General features: G+C 50.4%; 1 protein-coding gene across 16 annotated transcripts in view; it reads right to left on the bottom strand.

Annotated features, from left to right (window-relative positions):
• BRSK2 (BR serine/threonine kinase 2) overlaps nucleotides 1-19,871 on the bottom strand; it is a 392,408-nt gene that overhangs the window by 130,402 nt on the left and 242,135 nt on the right. For all 16 annotated transcript variants that reach the window (XR_010306690.1, XM_064163149.1, XM_064163151.1 and 13 more), the window contains exon 5: nucleotides 1,324-1,409. Coding sequence is in view for 15 of the 16 variants with exons in the window: in XM_064163149.1 (XP_064019219.1) it covers nucleotides 1,324-1,409 (86 nt within the window). In the remaining variant the exon portion in view is untranslated. The remainder of the gene's footprint in view (nucleotides 1-1,323; nucleotides 1,410-19,871) is intronic.

Genomic DNA, 19,871 nt, shown 5'->3' with positions numbered 1-19,871 from the left:
GGAGGTTGGACTCAATGATGTCTGAAGGTCTCTTCCCACCTCTAGCATTCTATGCTTCTCTATGGCCCTGCTCACTACAGAAGGGCTGGACTAGACGACCTCTAAAACTCCTTTCCAAGCCAAAGCACTCCATGATTCCATGATTCTCTGTGGAGGCAGAGCAGGATGAGTTAGATCTCAGCCTCTCTCCTCAGCTGGGGCAAACTGGGCTTAATGGAGCCATGACTATTTAGGCCACTGAGGCTTGAGCAATTGGCACACAGCTCAGAGGCCATCTGAGCCAGCCTTCATCCAGTGCCCACACGAGCTGGCTCTGGCAGCTGTGCTTCACTGCAGATGGTTAAGCTCTGCCAGGACAGAGGATGGGGAATCCAGAAGAAATTACTGCCTGCTCCAATGAATAACCCTTAGGCACTGAGGGCTTGCTCCTTGGAACAGGAATTCATTGCTGCAGTAATGAGCCTGACTGAAAAGTCCATGAGGGACTGTTACCTCCATTCAACACGTTTCTTGGGGTGAGTAGCCATTGCCTTCTTGTGTTGTGGCATTAAGGAGAGGTCACCACTGGATGGTGTTGGGGGGGTTAAAAACAGTTTAAAGTTTGGGTCTGTTTGTTTTTTTTTTTTCAGCCACTCTCTTCTACTTGCAATAACCTGTTAAAAAGCTGCAAACAACGCTGAGTTCCCTGCTGGGTTGCCCTTTCCCATTTGGAGAACATTGATTTTTTTCTTTGCCTGTTGTGCCAAGATTAATGTGGCTTCTTGTTTGACAACAGGCTCAACACATCTAGTACCCTGTCAAGCTAAAATGACTCTGTCTGTGGGCAACATCCAAGCCTGGCACTGGCAACGATGTGAAACAAAGGAAAGGCTTTGCTACTTCACTGCAGAACCACCAGGAGATTTCAGCAGCCCTTAAAACCCGAAGTGGTTATTGATGGGCGAAGTTTAAAATGCTGTTGGTGAGCATCGAGGGTTTCAATGAGAGCTATTAACCAACGGAGGTTATCCAAATTACCCTCTGTAACTGTTACTGCTGTCATTCAAAACGGTCCCAGGTCTTGCAGCTACAAACCTTCCTCCTTCCCTCCTGATTGATAGCAAATGTTGCTTTGTCCTCGCTCTTCCATTTTAAGTAGATGAAACAGCATAGAAGCAAAGTACAGAGAAGAAAAGGAGGAAAAGCTACGGAAACAAGGAGTGTTCCTTCACAAGGACAGTAGCTGAGGGTGAAAACACAGCCTGCTCCACTCCTTCAGAAACACCACCCTCTTCCCAACCCCTCCCCTTGCCCTTTCCTCTGGCCAGAGCCAGCAATACCTACAAATATTTTTTGTTTTCGTAAACATCGTGCAGCTTTAAAACGTGAGGGTGTTCTATCAACTTCAGGATGGCTATTTCCCGCTCCACCTGCAACAGACAGAAAGAGAGAGAGAAGATGAGAAGCTCGGTCTTAGAATACATTAGGTACTGTCATGATTTTTAACCCCTGTTTACCCGGGTTCCACTCCTCTTTCCAACCAGAGGTTGTGGTAACAATGCACTCAGATAGTTTGAGTTCAGTCCATTCAGGCTCAGCTCTCCCTGCCCTGCAGAACAGAAACCCAGCAATGTTTCAAGGTTGAAAGAACAGACTCAAATCTACCAAAGGGAATGTGCTGTAGGAGTAATATGAGCATTCCAGGCTCTTCCTGCCCACAGTCCAAAGTCTGTGATGCTCTAAAATGCCACTTAGGGCTCTCTTGACCTCCCACAGCCCAGGTGCAGCCATGCTGCACTGCCCATTGCATACTCAACACCAGAAAAGCCCCATCCCAAAGAACCTGCAGAAGACAACCAGCAGAGTGATTTTACAACTGCAGAAGAGGCACAGAAAGGGAAAGGAATATAAGAAGTGACATGAGAAGCACCAGGCACAAGAAGAAATTAAACCCAATTAGTGGGGAGGCAGTGCTCAGAGCCTGGAGCAGAAGGCTGCGGCTGTCTCTCAACTCCCAGTCTGTCCGAGCGTGGCTCTTTCTGAAAGTGTGTCCCCAGCACAGAGGTAACAAGTTGTGACTAAGTCCCTGCAATTAGCACAAGCCCTCTTCTCACCCAAAACTCCTATCGTGGCTGCTGTGGTGCTTTAACTTGCGTTTACGGAGGGCAGTCATTACAGATGGCATCAGGGCAGCTCCTCAGCTGCAGGCAAAACTGCTCAGTGCTGCTTGGAGCTAGATTGTGAGCACAGAATTAACCAGGTTGGAAAAGACCTTCAAGATCATCGAGTCTAACCTATCACCTAACACCTAATTAACTAAGCCATGGCACTAAGTGCTTCATCCAGTCTCCTTTAAACCACCACCAAGCATGGTGACTCCACCATCTCCCTGGACAGCCCATTCCAACGCCAATCACTGATCTGACCCAGGTTAACTGGCAGGGAGGTGACATAATGCTGTGGAGACCACAGAGAACTGAAATAAGCTCTGCCACATTTCCAGGCAGGACACATTTCCAAGAATACACAAACACCAACAAGAGCTAAAGAAGCATGCAAGGACAGCTATGCAGGGCTCCTTCCAGTCCTTCACACAGCAGGTTAGGCTGGAGCTGCTCTGCTAACAAACAAAACATGACCAAGCTACAAACCTAGCCCTTAACATCTGCCCTGCAGGGATCAGATGAGGAATGAGGAATTTGCTGCTGTACACCTTTAGCTCCTGATGTCCTTTAATTTCCTGAGCCATCATCCTCTGCTGGGCCTGAACAAAGACAACTTTCCCTGAAATTCAGTAAGATACTTGGCAGGAAATGAGAAAATGGAGGTTTTCCAGCTCTGCACAGAGGAGGGATTCCCCAGCATGATGGTTATCACTCCAGATCTCACTTCCCCTACACCACCACCCGAAAACAGCAAAAGCAACTCTTGCATCGCATCATCCTTGGCCTTCCTCACATATCAGGAGGGAGGAAAGGATGTTTGCATCGGTGTCAATTTTAGTCTTCCAAAGACAAACCTCTCTGCACTGAGGATTGTCATCTGAGAGATTCACTGCACTTGGGATCTGGAGATAGATCCTCCAGAGGAGTGGGGATTGCATGCAAACATGGATGTGCTCAGCTGAGCCCTGACAGAGCTGCTGGGAGCTCAGCAACATGCAGCACTTGATGGTGACAGCTCTGTAGGCATAACTTGCCCAGGATCAGCACTCAGATGAGAGTCATTTGTACAAAAAGGAAACAAAATTTGGGTGGATTTCAGCCTTACAGTTATTACACCAAAAAGCATCCAGAGGAGGAGCTGGTTTATTCCATTTTTATCTCCTCTTCAAGAAATTCTGATTCTCTTTTCTCTCACAAGCTATGCATTGAAATGTGTAGAGGGCTTGTTCAGCCCTGTAATCTACAAAGTTGGATTTCCTTTAGGAATGAGGGCAAACAAAACAGAAGCAGCACCCAGGCCCCTAACACTCCTACAGCGGTACTGAGCTTCGGTCTCAGCACCGTTCACCACAGATGCTCAGGAAGTGAACTCCCACAAAGTTCCCTTTGGATGGGGACAAGCAGCTATTTCATGGGGAACGTGACCACTGCTGCAGCTACCATACATGGCAGGGAGAAGTTCTTCACCAGATTAAAAGGGCTGTGCTTAGTAGGTCAAGAGAGGTTCTCCTGCCCCTCTACTCTGCCCTGGTGAGGCCACATCTGGAGTACTGTGTCCAGTTCTGGGTCCCCCAGTTCAAGAGGGACATAAAACTTCTTGAGAGAGTCCACCACAGAGCCACAAAGATGATGAAGGGAATGGAACAGCTCTGTTAGGAGGAGAGCCTGAGGGAGCTGGGGCTGGGAGTTTGGAGAAGAGGAGACTGAGAGGTGACCTCATCAATGTTTTCCAATATATAAAGGTGAGTGCCAGGAGGCTGGAGCCAGGCTCTGCTCAGTGATGCCCAATGCCAGCACAAGGGGCGATGGGTGGAAATTGAGGCACAGGAAGTTTCATGGAAACATGAGGAGGATTTTTTTCCCTGTGAGGGTGACAGAACACTGGGACAGGCTGCCCAAGGGGGTTGTGAAGGCTCCCTCTCTGGAGATACTCAAAACCTGTCTGGATGTGTTCCTGTGTGATCTGGTATAGCTGATCCTGCTCTGGCAGGGGGGTTGGACTGGATGAGCTTCTGAGGTCCCTTCCTGCCCCTGACATTCTGTGGTTTTGTGATGAGGGTGCTGAGACACTGGAACAGGTTGCCTAGGGAGGTGGTGGAAGCCTCATCCCTGGAAGTCTTTAAGGCCAGGCTGGATGTAGCTGTGAGCAACTTGATCTAGTGTGAGGTGTCTCTGCCCATGGCAGGGGGGTTTGGAATTGGCTGATGCTTGAGATGCCTTCCAACCCTGACAATTCTGTGATTGTGTGTAGGGATCACCCAGCCCTATGCTTGCTCCTGGGGGATATCCTGCCTGTGCAAGCCGGAATTCCCTGCAGATGTGCTGTCTAACTGCATGGGCGATTCCCTTCTGAAAAGCCTCTTGGTGGGTGTGGTGGCATCGTATGTTCAGATCAAGTGATGGATGGCAGCATCCAGCCAGGGTCCTGCTTGGTTACTGCCTTAAAGCACAAGAAGAGGCAGTGATTTACGAGTGTGCCTTGGAGGAGGGATTCAGTTACAGCACTGCATGGCCTGTGCTCAGTGAGAGAAAACCAGAGCAGAAAGCAAATATCTACTTACTGCTGACAGGTTTATGCTAGGAACCAATTAAAAAGAAATGAGTTAGTTTACTTCCAGCATTTTAAGTATGTGAGTGTAGAAAGTTTCTAAGAAAGTAAATGCAGTGAGGAAATAACATTTTCAGAGGTCTTGATTTCAACCCCAGGGATGTAGAAAGCATCTGGCTGAATGTGCCTGGCAGCATCTGATCACAGAAACATTCCAGGTGGAAAAGCCCCTCAGGATCACCAAGTCATATCATTAACCCTACTTTGCAAGGTGCACACTAAACCATATCCCCAAGCAACACATCCAAACCACTTTTAAACACATCCTGGGTTGGTGACTCCACCACCTCCCTGGGCAGCTCATTCCAATCCCTGACCACTTTTGCTGGGGAAAAAAAAATCCAAATGTCCAGTCTAAACCTTCCCAGTCACAGCTGGAGGCCATCCCCTCTTGTTTTATCACTAACTACTTGTGAGAGGAGACCAGCACCAACCTCTCCACAAGGTCCTTTCAGGTAGCTATAGACAGTGATGAGGTCTCCCCTCAGCTTCCTCTTTTTTCAAGCTAACCCTCCCCAGCTCCCTCAGTTGCTTCCCATCAGGTTTATTCTTCAGGCCCTTCCCCAACTTCGTTGCCCTCATTTGCACTGACTCCAGCACCTCCACATCCCTCTTGTATTGAGGTATCCCAAATTGAACAGAATACTCAAGATCTGGTCTCAGCAGAGCAGAGTGCAAGGGGACAATCACCTCCCTGCTCCTGTTGGACACACTCAGCTTAATAGGAAAGCACTGTAAGGATTTGTAGTGATAGAACAAGGAGCAGTGGATTTAAGATGGAAAAGGGCAGGTTTAGACAGAAGGTTAGGAAGAAATTCATTACAGTGAGGCTGGGGAGACACTGGCACAGGTTGCCCAAGGAGGTTGTGGATGTCCTTTCCCTGAAGGTGTTCAAGGCCAGGTTGGATGAGGTTTTCCAGCCTGTGGTGGCTGTTGCTTTGTGTCCTGTGTCCTGCACTCCTTAGCATTTCTAATCCCAGGCAGGATGCAATTGACCACAATGAGCTCAGTTCTGTGGTAGGATGCACCACTCCAGCACAGCTACCTCCACCTTGCCACTGCCTGCTGCCTCTTCTAGCTGTAACCCAAGGCCACAACAAAACTCCTCATCTCATCCAGCCTTTGTGAAAAGGGGATTCAAACAGAAGTGTCATTACTGTACCTCTCATAGGGCAGACCCATGTAGAGAAGCACGTCACTGGTGGTTGTACTACTTCAGAAACAGGGACTCACAGCTCTCTAAACAGCAATCTGTTCCACACTGCTAATGTGTAACCTTGCAGGTGCCCATCAGAGGGTTTAAAAATCCCTGCAGGAGGCTGATGTGCCAGGATGCTCCTGCAATTCAGCTAATGACAAAGTGCAACTCCGGGCAATGAGACCCTCAGAGGATTAATGCAAAACTCTGGTTCTTCTTCCTCTTCCCTCCACCCTCCTTTCCTCCCCCAGAGGAAATCTCATTGCTCTGGTTTATGCCAGTCTCCACTGGCAACAAACCCCTGCTCTCTCACCTCCCAAAACGAGGTGATACTTCACCCACAAGGCAAAGAGGGCAGGTTGATGGAACCTGATGGTTTGTCTCAGCGCTGAAGAAAGTTTCTCTTATATTCATTTGCTTGAGACTGTGCTTTCTCATTCTGTCACTGGGTGCCTGGCAGAAGAGACCAACCCCACCTGGCTACAGCCTCCCTTCAGGTAGTTGTAGACAGCAATGAGCTCTGCCCTGAGCCTCCTCTTCTGCAGGCTGCATACCCCCAGCTCCTTCAGCTGCTCCTCACAGGGCTGTGCTCCAGCCCCTCACCAGCCTTGGTGCCCTTCTCTGGACACATTCAAGCATCTCAACATCTTTCTGTCTTCACAGGAGAGGTGCTCCAGCCTTCTGGTCACCTTTGTGGCCTCATCTAGACTCACTCTATGCCCTTCTTGTGTCAGGGGCTCCAGAGCTAAGGAACAGGCCCCTCAATATCAGAAGTGCAGAGTATTCAAGCAGGAATGGCTTTGTGTGGCAATGACTGCAGGCTCAGCACATCCCACAGGGCCATCACTGCTGCAGGGGTATCACTCTCCCAAGCAAACTTCAGCCATTCCCCAGTCCAAGCAATCTCACATCCTTTCAGTTGCATTCTTAACCTCAGCGGGAGCAAAACCAGAGTAGAAGTGGAAACCTCCCTCAGATTTTAAATGATTAAATGTGAAAGTAGCTTCCTCTGCAGGTCTTTAGCTGATTTTTCACTTTAATGGGCCCTTCAGTTTATCCCAAACTTCTTCAGCAGGCCATTATGGAAACAAAGAAGAACCACAGAAACTGTCCAGATAGGCAGAGCATTTCTGGCTCCTACTGTAGCTATTAGCTTCACGTGGCTGAGTACATCAAGCCCAGATTCAAACTGTATTGAAGTCAACAAAAGACATCAATTGACTTAAGTGGGCTTTGATTCAGATCTTCTAATGATCATTGAGTGGTATGTGGAAAATATCTTCCACAATTTTGACTAATTAAATGCTTTAACATGAATTTAGGTTTTCTGCTAAGTACTGCTAATCACAAGAAGATTCTATAAATAGTGAATAAATGAAGGGGGAGAAACTGGATTTAGATCTCCCCAGAATCAGGCAGCTAGGCAATGGTGTGCCAAATACTTACACCAAACAGGCAAAATCACTGGAAAGCTGAGCAATTCCTCCTTCCATTGAGAGCTCCATTATGGGTTTGTGCCACCACAATTTTTGTTTGTGTACAAGCTCCTCAAGGCTATTTCACAGAATCACAGAATTGTCAGGGTTGGAAGGGGCCTCAAGCACCAGCCAGTTCCAACCCCCTTGCCATGGGCAGAGACACCTCACACTAGACGAGGTTGCTCAGCGCCACATCCAGCCTGGCCTTAAAGACTTCCAGGGACAAGGCTTCCACCACCTCCCTGGGCAACCTGTGCCAGTGTCTCACCACCCTCATGGGGAAGAACTTCTTCCTAACATCCAAAGTGATTCTACCCACTTCTAGTGTTGCCCTATTTTCCCCAGTCCTCTCAATACCTGATACCCTAAAAAATCCCTCCCCAGCTTTCTTGCAGCCCCTTTCAGATACTGGATGACCACAGTAAGGTCTCCTTGGAGCCTTCTCTTCTGCAGACTGAACGGCTGGGGCTGTTCAGCCTGGAGAAGAGAAGGCTCCAGAAAGACTTTAGAGAAACCTTCCAGTACTTAAAAGGGAGCTACAGGACAGTTGGGAAGGGACTTTTGACAAGCACTTGTAGTGACAGGATGAGGGACAATGGCTTGAAGCTTGAGGAGGGGAGATTGAGATTGGAGATTAGGAAGAAATTATTGACCATGAGGCTGGTGAGACACTGGCACAGGTTGCCCAAGGAGGTTGTGGATGTCCCTTCCCTGAAGGTGTTCAAGGCCAGGTTGGATGAGGTTTTCCAGCCTGTGGTGGCTGTTGCTTTGTGTCCTGTGTCCTGCACTCCTTAGTGCTGGCAGCCAGGATGTGGTACTCACCAAAGGTGACAGCAGGCACAGGGAGGCTGTTTGCCTTCCGGTGTAAGAGGCCTGTTCTGCTGACTGCTGGCAGAGCCTTGTATGTCAGTCACTTGTTAGCTGTGTACCACCAGGCAGGAGATAATCTCAAGTGCTGAATGAATAAATCCACTCCTTGTCAGCTCCCATCAGTGTCTCTTGATGAAGCCCTGATGCTTCTTAAAGAAGCAGACGCTGATGAGAACTCCAAGTGCCACATTTGCTCTGCAGCCTGTGGCACAGCACTGAGGAGCACTGCAGGTGTTCAGCCATAACATTCCTGGGGAGCATTTCCCAGGATTAGACAACCTCTAGGATCCAAACCTCATGACTTCAAGCCTTCAGAATAAATATGCCAGGCTAGGTCAGAAGTCCTCTCCTGTTCTGGCACTAGTACAAAACATTAACCTCATGAATAACCAATCCCCTGCACTAGTACAGATGAGGGGCTGACCTGCTGAAAGCAGCTCCACAGAGAAGGACCTAAGAGTGCTGGTGGACAAGTCTACCATGAGCCAGTAATGGACCCTTGTGGCATTTGGTCTCCTGGAGTGCATGAAGAAGAATGTGACTAGCAGGGAGCTTCTGTCCTAGTGAGGACACAACTGGAGTCATGGGTCCAGTTCCGGTCTCCTCAGTTTGAGAGAGGAACTACTGGATAGAGGCCAACAAAGGCCACAAAGATGCTGAGGAACTTGGAGCAGCTCTGTGAGGAGCAAAGGCTGAAAGCCCTGAGGTTGTTGAGCCTGGAGAAGAGCAGTCCCAAGGATCCAGCAATTGGAGGCAGGTGGGGCCAGGGTGGGGGACAAGAGGATGGGGCCAGACTCCTTTCAGTGGTCATAGGACAAGGAGTAATGGGCACAAACTGGAACCCAGGAGGTTTTACCTCAACATGAAGAACTTCTTTGCTGTGAGGATGCTGGAGGTCTGAAGCAGGCTGCCCAGAGAGGTTGTGGAGTCTCCTTCTCTGGAGAGATTCCAAACCCACCTGAATACTGTGAGCCTGGGCAACCTACTGTAGGTGCCCCTTCTATAGCAGAAGGATTGAACTGGATGGTCTTCAGAGGTTCCTTCCAACCTCCACCACACTGAGATTCTGTATTCTCATACCCCACAGCAGCATTCTCTGTCCATTTTGTGTGAGCAGCTCTCCCTGCAATGCCAGACCTGCCAAACTTAGCAGTGTAAGTCTAGCCCCCTTCAGCAGTGCTGCAGGCAGTGCTCCCTGCAGCTATCCTCCCTTAAAGGACACCAAACTTATGCCTGGCTCATTTCAGGGATGTGTTTGTCAAAGAACCTACATCAGGACGGCCTCAGGCCCTGTGCAGGGGCACAAGAAAGCAGGGCAGCTCCTACCTGCTTTTCCCCTAGCAGAAGTTCACTCCACAGAAGGCAGGAGGTACATTCAAGAATATGTAATGCCTTGTGAGCAGCTCTGCTCACCTACAGACAACCACTCACTACACACAGCTGCAAAACGGAGGGGTACAGAGAGTTCAGCTCCACATAATACAAGTGTGGAGCTCCTTGTATTATCTGGGGCACCACAGATTGAATATGGGCAGTACCAAACACAATGCTGGGATGCCTGAGCCAAACAGTGGGTGGGGGCTGCAGGAGATGCTGAATCCCATCAAGGGAATATGGGCAAGCACAAAGGAGGTGATACAGCACAGCACAGCACAATGCTCTGCCAAAAACGTGGCACAGAGCTTCTGAGACCATTGGTGGAGGATATGATAAGGCAAAGGGTTTTCCCAGGAGCGTCCAGGAAAGGGATTGAGACAGAGAGGGGACGCTGACAGTACCATGGGCTGGATCCTTAAGGGAGTTGGCCATCAGTGGGAAGAGAAATTTGAAGGCAGAGTTTTGGAAAAGCTTCAAAGCATAAATTCTCCTCCATTCCCTACGTGTCTCAGCTGGCCTCTTCCCCCCCTCTTCCTCCTTGTCTCCATTAGCCACACTGGCCTCATGCAGCTCTTTGGCATTGTCTTACAGCAATGTCCTTTACACTTGTTCCAATACTCTTCCAGAGGCAATCAATAGGATCGCTGCTGTTTCCTTCCCTACAGCTTTCCTTAATGGCCATCTCTGGTTCCCTAAGAAACAAGGCAGGAAATAAGTGCTCCAGGACAGGGCAGGACAGTTGGAGTTCTGCAGAGACTGGAGGCAGAAGGCCGAAGTTCAGTCCTGCCATGCCATGCTCCGCAGCAAGCCTCCAGACATCAACCACTCCAAAGGGTGGGAGTTCTGTTCTTCTACTCCATTCTCTTGTCCCTCATTTCTGGGTGACTCTTGAGATAGGTATCTGTGTGCACCTCTGCATGATGCTCAGCAAGATGCAAAGGCCTGACACATAGAAGGAATTCTCCATCCTGAAGGTCCCTCACAGCTGGCAGTGGCAGCAGCAGAGACCAAAGCAATCCACAGCACTTCCCTTTTGTGTGTATTCTCTGAATACGCTGCTGAAGCACAACTGCACCTCCCAGAGAGACACAGTCCCAGACAAACAGCAGCAGGAACCCCCTCCAGGAGCTGTGAAAGGGCCAAGGGCAACACAGGCTCACAGAGCTCATGTTTGTGCTTCACGTTGCACTGAAGAGGGAGCCTTGAGGGGAGCCTGGCAGCTGTGGGCTGAGGAATCAACAGTTGAGTTTCTGCCAAGCTGTGGAGCTGGCAGCTGCCTGCTCAGGGAGGCCAAGCAACCCTTCAGCACAGCTCTTCTACCACAGCAGGTCACAACAGTTTTTGCAGCACTCCAGAATGAACAGCAGCTCCTGCCCAACATGCAGCAGCAATTCTATGGTCATAGAATTATCCATGTTGGAAAAGACCTTTGGGATCATCAAGTCAAATCTATCACCCAACACCTTCTAATTAACTAAACCATGGCACCAAGTGCCTTATCAAGTCTCCTCTTAAACACCTCCAGGGACAGTGACTCCACCACCTCTCTGGGCAGCCCATTCCGATGCCAATCACTCTTGCTGGGAAGAACTTCTTCCTAACGTCCAGCCTGAACCTGCCCTGGCACAGCTTCAGGCTGTGTCCCCTTCTTCTGGTGCTGGCTGCCTGGCAGCAGAGCTCAACCCCACCTGGCTACAGCCTCCCTTCAGGGAGCTGCAGACAGCAATGAGCTCTGCCCTGAGCCTCCTCTGCTGCAGGCTGCACACCCCCAGCTCCCTCAGTCTCTCCTCACAGGGCTGTGCTTGCTCCAGCCTCCTCACCAGCCTAGTTGACCCTATCTTAGGGACACCGATCCCAACTTACTCTTATCCATGATGTTGAATCCCATCTACTATGTCCACACAATATGCCCTGTGAGCACTGGCTGCCTGAGAATGCTGGGCCAGTGTCTCTCTGTAATGACATGACCATCACTGGTGTATCTCTATGACATGAACCTGCATTTCAGTTCCAAACATCTCTGCTCACCCATTTCCTCTGTGGGATTACAACCTTTTAATGCTGACCTACCTCAACCATAATACCTTGCAAGACAGGACTGAACAGCATGTGCCAGCAGCAGTGATCCCTCAGTATTGTCATCTCTGGGCTACCTGTTTGGATCTAGCCAACAGCAGATGGGCTCAAAGACTTCACAGAACTGCAAAAAAATCCAGGCTGACAAAGCCCCTCAGGATCACCAAGTCCAACCTACAACCCTACTCTACAAGATTCACCTTAAACCATATCCCAAACACCACATCCAAATGACTCTCAAACACATCCAGGGTTGGTGACTCCACCACCTCCCTGGGCAGCTCATCCCAGTGCCTGACCAGTCTCTCTGTGGAAAACTTTTTCCTAATGTCCAATCTAAACCTCCCCAGTCTCAGCTGGAGGCCATTCCCCCTTGTTCTGTCTCTAACTACCTGTGAGAAGAGACCACCAGCAGCTCTTCCACAGTGTCCCTTCAGGTAGCTATAGACAGCAATGAGATCTCCCCTCAGCTTCCTCTTTTTTCCAAATTAACCCTCCCCAGCACCCTCAGTTGCTTCCCATCAGGTTTATTCTCCAGGCCCTTCCCCAGCTTTGTTGCCCTCCTCTGTACTGGCTACAGCACCTCCACATCCCTCTTGTATTAAGGTGCCCCAAATTGAACACAACACTCAAGGTGTGGCCTCACCAGAGCAGAGTGCAAGGGGACAATCACCTCCCTGCTCCTGCTGGACACAGCATTTCTAATACAAGCCAGGATACCTCTGGTCTTCTTGGCCACCTGGCCACACTGCTGGCTCTCCACTGCTTCCTCTCCACTCTTTATCAGTGTTTATAAAGATGTGCTGGGCAGTACAGGAGGATGGGGCCAGGCTCTGCCCAGTGATGTTCAATGATAGGACAAGGGGCAGTGGCTGCAAGCTGAGGCATTGGAGGTTCCATGTGAATGTAAGGAAGAACTTCTTCGCTGTCAGGGTGCCAGAGCTCTGAAGCAGGCTGCCCAGAGAGGTTGTGGAATCTCCTCTGGAGAGATTCCAAACCTGCCTGGATGCATTCCTGTGTGACCTCCTCTAGGTGATCCTGCTCTGGCACTGGATGATCTTCTGAAGTTCCTTTCAAACCCTAACATACTGTGATTCTGTGATTCTCTGGTGACTCACACAGCAAAATTAGCTTCGTAGCCTCAGCTTCAGTCCCACATCAGGAGTGAAATCTTGGTGGACAGTTAAATTGCTCTTTTAAAACTGTCCCTTCAGTTTATTGCACCTCAGTGCAAAGAGATCATAGAACCTCATCACGGTGGAGGTTGGCAGGGACCTCTGAGAACATCTGCTCCAAGCCCCCAGCTAAAGCAGGGTCACCCACAACAGCTTGCCCAGGATCACAATGTCCAGGTGGGGTTGGAATCTCTCCAAAGGAGAGTCCACAACCTCTCTAGGCAGACTGTTCCAGGCCTCCAGAACCCTCACAGCAAATAAGTTTTACCTCATGTTCAGATGAAACCTCCTGGGTGTGTCCATTACCCTTTGTCCTGTAGCTTGGCACTACTGAAAAGAGTCTGGTCCCATCCTCTTAACATTTATCCTTTAGATATTGACAAGCTCAGATAAAATCTTTATAATATAAGGCATTTATAAGATGACACAAGTTTTCAAGATGCCACTGGCCCTGACTCAACAGCTTTGTGGTGCCTGGCACTTCTCCTTTCTGCATCACCCACGGCTTTCCATGGGGTTTTAATCTGCAAAAGGATGACTTAAAAAGCAAGACAGAGAGAGAGAGGTGAGGAAGAAATAAAATTGCATATCAAAAGCAGCTTGGACAGCAGGGCAAGGGAGGGGATTCTACCCCTTTTCTCTGCTCTTGTTAGACCCCACCTGGAGTACTGTGTACAAGTCTGGAACCCCCAACACAAGAAGGACATGGAATTGTTGGAGCAAATCCAGAGGAGGCTACAAAGATGCACAGAGGGATGTAGCAACTCTGCTACAAGGACAGGCTATGAGAGTTGGGGCTCTGCAGCCTGGAGAAGTCTCTAGGGAGAACTTGTAGTAGCCTTCCAGTGTCTGAAGGGGGCCTACAGGAAGATTGGGGAGGGACTATTTACAAGGTCTTGTAATGACAGGACAAGGAGTAATGGGTTTAAACTGGCAAGAAGGGAGATTTAAACTGGATGTTAGGAAGTTCTTTACAGTGAGGGTGGGGAGTTACTGGCACAGGTTGCCCAGGGAAGCTGTGGCTGCTCCCTCCCTGGAGGTGTTCAAGGCCAGGTTGGATGAGGCCTTGAGCTACTTGTTCTAGTGGGAGGTGTCCCTGTCTATGGTAGGGGGTTGGAACTGGATGACCTTAAGGTCTCTGTCTAAACCATTCTATGATTCTATTTGGCATCAGTCTTGACACTGCCTGTGCTCCCTCCCTCAGGTTCAGCCTGCAACAGAAGCCATTACAGCAAAGCTTGTACTCCCCTTGGTGAAGACAACCTCTTCCTCTGTTTTGTACAAGCAACAGAGGCAGCAGAAAATTAGTCGATTGCTGCCATCAGCATCCAGGATCTCTCACAGCTGGGAGTTAAGAGATCAAAGACAGCGACGAAGGAACATTTTGTTTCCCAGTTATTTTATCTCTGCTCTTCTCATAGCCTTCCCATCACACACCAGTCCCTCATTGCTGGAGGTGCTGATGACATCTTGCAGCCTATCAACATCAATATCAGGATCAAGAAACAAACAGCATCCTAAAGATAGGCTCTCCAGCAGCTCAGAACAGATGATGAGGATAAGGGAAGAGAAGGAAGGAGCCTTCTCCACACTGTCCAAACCTCCCTGAGTAAGGAGGGCTCAGCCATCTCTGGCCTCACCCTTGCAGAAAAGTCCAACATATTCTCTGGAGTTGAATACAATTTTAGCCTCATTCTGTTTCCCAATGCATTATTCAGTGTGGTTGGACTTTGAGCAGCACTTAGCATTGGCCTGGCTCTTCATCTCAAAGTTCATGGGGCTCTTACACAAAATGAGACCAGAGCCATTTCATAATGAATGGCAAAAACCCTCTTTGAACTCTAAGTCCTTAGAGTCTTGTAACATGAGGCCTGCCTTGCTATTTACGGAGCTGTGCCTCAGACCTTGCTTTCCAGATCCTGCAGCATTTCTGAGCCTTTCTGAGTCCTAAGGGTGAAGTCTCCAGCTACCCAATTCTAAATCATAGCTAAAATCATTCTTTACTCTAAAACGGATCCTCTTCTCCACACAGAGACAACAGAAGCCTTTTCCCTTGAATTACCTGTGTCACTCCAGAGCAACAAGTATGTTTGTCCTGCTGTGTGCCAGCTCAGAATCAGCTCTGCTCAGAGCTGTCCCTGCCCAGTTCAGGCTCTGCTCACTCAGGCACTTACTGCTGCCCAGAGGAGCTTGGCACAGCCAGGGGCTGCTTCTAGCAGGGAGAAGCTGATGGGGACAGTTCCTGCCCAGGATTGGGATGCACAAAGGCTCTGCCTGAGACTTGCTCCTCTGCACACCAAGGGCACTACCACAGGTTGTGCCACACAGGCAGGAAGTCAGAGGTGGCAGTTGGGAGGAGCAGACAGGACAGGTGACCCTCAAGTGCCCACCAAGAGATTGCAGCCCATGGATGGCATCTTCAGGAGCAAGTTGAGGGATCCCCAGGGTCAAGCCTCTTCTTCACTAACCTGTGTCACAGCATATTATCACAGGATGTTAGGGGTGGGAGGGGACCCAAGGACATCATCGAGTCCAATCCCCCATCCCAGGAGGATTCCAGTGTCCTAGGAGGATTCCAACTGTGTCCCAGGAGGATTCTGTCCCTTCTGCCTTCCATCTCAATCTGTGTGCTCTTGAATCCAGCTCCTAAATTCAGTCTCTGAATCCAGTCCTTGTCTGCCACTGAATCCATTCTGGGACTTGCCCAGTGCCTGCCCTCAGCACCAGTGGTGCCAATGGTACTGTTGCATTTTGGTTTGTGTCCCTTTCTCTATTTCATTGGATTGTTCTCATTTCCAGCTAGTTCAGTTTCCTTCCTACCCTGTCAGCCTCTCTCCCTTCTTTCCTTTCTCTTCCTTTTGGGCAGGCAGAGGGCTTTATGGAGCACCCATCTGGTGGTCAGCCCAGCCCTGACCCTCGATGGTGTTTATGACACACTGCAGTGCAGAAGCACACCCCAGCACAGCAACTGCACTGAGACCAGGAGGGCCAAGGCACTGAAAGCATTTCAAACTTGAGGAAGGTGATGCTTTCATCCTCTCTGAAGGTGTTGCTGTGGCTTGTGCATCTTCAGAACAGTCTTTAAGTGCCACTGCTTACTCCAGGGTCCTCCCATCACTTTGTACCTGCCCTACACAGCACATCTAACACAGAGTTCAAAGCTATTTGGCTTCTGATGGAGAGCAAAGACAAGGCACAGCACTTTGTAATGTCAGGTGAGAACAGACCACTAAAGGAAGTGCTAATGACTCAAAAATTACACAGAGGAAGCAACAAGAAAGTTCTAAGGATAAGCAGATTAGCTTAGAATGGACTTGGTTGGCCATCTTTACTCCAGCTGCTCCTGAAAGGCACAAAGTGTTCTGAAAACAGAAGAAAATTTCCAGCACCCTCACAGCAAAGTTTTGCCTCAGGATCAGAGGAAACCTCCTTGGTTCCAGTTGCTTTCCTGTTGCTGGGCACCACTGAAAGGTGTCTGGCCCCATCCTCTTGCCCCCTACCATTTAGCTCTTGCTGAGCACTGATCAGATCCAGATCCCCTCTGGGGCAGCTCCTCTCCAGGCTCTCAGCCCCAGGGCTCTCAGCCTTTCCTCCTCACAGAGCTGCTCCAGGCCCCTCAGCAGCTCTGTAGCCTCTGTTGAACTCTTTCCTTGTCTCTCTTGAACTGTGGAGCCCAGAACTGAACCCTGGAATACAGATGTGACTTCCCTAGTGCAGAAGGGTATGAGAACCTCCCTTGACCTGCTGGCCACACACTTTCTCATGTACCCCTAGAGACCATTTGCCCTCTTGGCCACAAGAGCACATTACTGGCTCAAGCTGAGCTTGTCCACCAGCACTCTCAGGTCCTTCTCAGAGCTGCTTCCTGGCAGGTCAACCCTCATCTGTCCTGGTGCAGAAGATGATATTCCTGCTGAGGTTCAGGGGACCCTACACTTGCTGGGTACACCTTGGGATGCCTGTGCATCTTAGGGCTGTACACCTTGGGGTGCTTTGGCCTACTCACAGGCATCCTCCTGTCCCAATCAAATTCAAACCCATCACAGGTGCCAAACACTTTTGATGCCACTTACATCTGCAGATTTCAAAGTGCTCCCAAACAAACTGCTGAGAAGATGGCAAGCTAAATCTGTAACCAGCAACATTCCAATGGGCCAGCTGGGCTACATCTACTCCCTCCCTCGCCAACATTTCAGTGTTTTCTGCCAGAGATCACATTCAGCAGTCAGCTGAACCTTGTTCCCAGATGTTTGGAACATGAGAAAAAAACAACCTGTGAATCAGGGAGTTTTCCAAGACTCAGCACAATGTGGCTGCAACAGAGATTTGGAATAAAAAGGCAAGGCAAGGGATGCTGCTCATGTCCTCCTCCCTCTGCAGAAGAGAAAACCAATTGCATCTCTTTATGGGAGACATAATTAGCTCCCTTCTTTCCAATGGAGAAAGCCTTTCCCTCCACAAAAAGCTTACACTGCCTCCCACACAAACATAAGATGCACAAAAGCCCTCAAAACCTTGTTGAGGAGGATGCTGTGCTGAGGGAACCCAGTGGCAGCCTTGGAGAGAAGGACTCTGCTGTGAAGCTCACCTGATGAATCCTGGGAGGATTCATCTGGGAGGAAAGTTCACAAAGGTGAACACAGGAACTTCCATCTAAAAATGAGGAGGAACTTCCTTTTATTAAGGATGTTGGAGCACTGGACCAGGCTGTCTGGAGTGGTGGTGGAGCCTCCATCTCTGGAGACATTCAAAGCCTGCCTGGGCGTTGCCCTGTGCAATGTGCTCTAGGTGCAAGGGTTGCACTAGGTGATATCCAGAGGTCACTCCGAACCCCCACCACTCTGTGATTCTGTCTGAAGGTAGTACCAAGGTGTGCTGCTTGCACCAGACAGAACTAAATTTGGATGTAGAACCTCAAGATATGAGGAGCAGTTGATCACTGTATTAACATGTATATGATGGCAGGGGTTAGAGTGCACTCTACTGCTCCATGATATGGATCAGAAGTCTTATTTGCTCACTGCTTCACATCCTAAAGCTCACTGCTACAGCAAAGAGCAATAATCATAGAATCACAGAATTGCCAGGGTTGGAAGGGACCTCAAGGATCATCCAGTTCCAACCCCCCTGCCATGGGCAGGGACACCTCACACTAGATCAGGTTGCTCAGTGCCACATCCAGCCTGGCCTAAAACACCTCCAGGGATGAGGCTTCCACCACTCCCCTGGGCAACCTTTCCCCATGTCTCACTACCTTCATGGGTTCGTATTCAGTCTTCCTCTGAGTAGGAAATGGGTACTCCAAGTAAAGGATTTGCCTCTGTGCTTTGTTGCTAGATGTCAGGGGACAGCAGGGCAGTGCCTCCTTTTATTGTGGGAGCACAGGATCATTTTGGTAGGAAGAGAACTGTAAGAGCCCAACCACTGACCCAGCACTGCCAGGCTGCCATTAAACCATGGCCCTCAGCACCACATCCACTCAGCTTCTTCACCCCCTCAAGAATGAGGACTCCACCTCTGCCCTGGGCAGCCTGTTTCAGGCCTTGACAATCCTTCTGGGGAAGAAACTGCTCCTCACATCCAACCTAAACCTGCCCTGGCACAGACTATTCCCGTCCTGCCCCTGGCTGCTGGTGGCAGTCTGAGGGCTCCTGGGTCTGCCTTAGCACAGCACAGGGACAGAGCCCATCCCGGGGGCCAGACCTGCTGCCCCAGGGCACTGTACCCTTGTGGCTGCTCTGTCTCATGGGGCACGGCACACAAGGCAGCACCTGACTGACACCTGCCCTTTGCCTTCTCCTCTGCCGGGAGCAGTGCTCCTCTCTGCTGCTCTGAGGGGAGATGGCTCCTGGCCGGCAGGGACTCCTCAGCTGCCCAAGGCCTGCCCAGGCCTTGCAGGCCCCAGCTGGGGGCGCTTCTGGCCTGCCCTCAGCCGCCTGAGGGGGGAGGGGGTGGAGGATTCCAGAAGCCACTCTGGGCCTCATGGGTTTGCACTTACCCTGCCTGACTGCCTTCTGCAGGTGAGCTCTTGGAGCAGAACCTCTCTTTAAACTTCCACCTGTGAGCAGAGTCCTCGCTCTGCCTCTGGGAGCGGGGCAGGAGCCGTTGCTGTGCCGCAGCCCCGGGCAGCTCCTGCCCCACACTGGCACACCAGGGCAGAGCTCTTTCGAGGCCGTTCCTTTGACCGTGGCTGCTTTTACCCCTGGCGCCAGGCACTGCCGTCCCTCTCCCCTCTGGGGAGCCCTGACCTGCTCGAGAAGCCCCAGATGTCTCCGCAGGGTCTCGTTTAGCAGTCTCCAGGCACCCCCAGGTCCCTGAAGCACTTTGTGCCGCTCTGAGCCCTCACCTCGCTCATGGCCTGCAAATGATCAGGCACACGAAGCCCACAGGGAGGAGGCTGCTGCCTGGCTGCTGCAGGCCTGAGTTTGGCAGTTCTGCCTTCACACCGACGAGCAGAAGCTTCACACGGAGCAGGCAGACAGAAGTGCACAGCTCTGGGGCACCCCCACTGAGGAGACACAGAATGGGTTAGGTTGGAAGGGAGCTCAAAGCTCAGCCAGTCCCGACCCCTGCCATAGGCAGGGACAGCTCCCACTGGAACAGGCTGCTCGAGGCATCATCCAACCTGCCCTTGAACACCTCCAGGGAGGTTGTGGAGCACAGAAGCACCCAATGTGATCAAAGATCACATTGGGTGCTTCTGTGCTCCACAACCTCCCTGGGCAACCTGTGCCAGTGTCTCACCACCCTCACTGCAAAGAACCCTTTCCTAACATCCAGTTTGAATCTCCCCTCTGCCAGTTCGAACCCATTACCTCTTGTGCTGTCATTACAAGACCTTGTCAACAGTGTCCCCCCCAACCTTCCTGTAGGCCCCCTTCTGATACAAGAGATGCTTCAGAGGGCTGTGGATGACACACCTGAGGGACAGGATTCATCCAGAGG

Source organism: Pogoniulus pusillus, chromosome 24, assembly GCF_015220805.1.
Source record: "Pogoniulus pusillus isolate bPogPus1 chromosome 24, bPogPus1.pri, whole genome shotgun sequence".
Taxonomy (NCBI): domain Eukaryota; kingdom Metazoa; phylum Chordata; class Aves; order Piciformes; family Lybiidae; genus Pogoniulus; species Pogoniulus pusillus.
The sequence above is the reverse complement of the archived record's forward strand: the minus strand, read 5'-3'. Positions and strand labels throughout refer to the sequence as shown.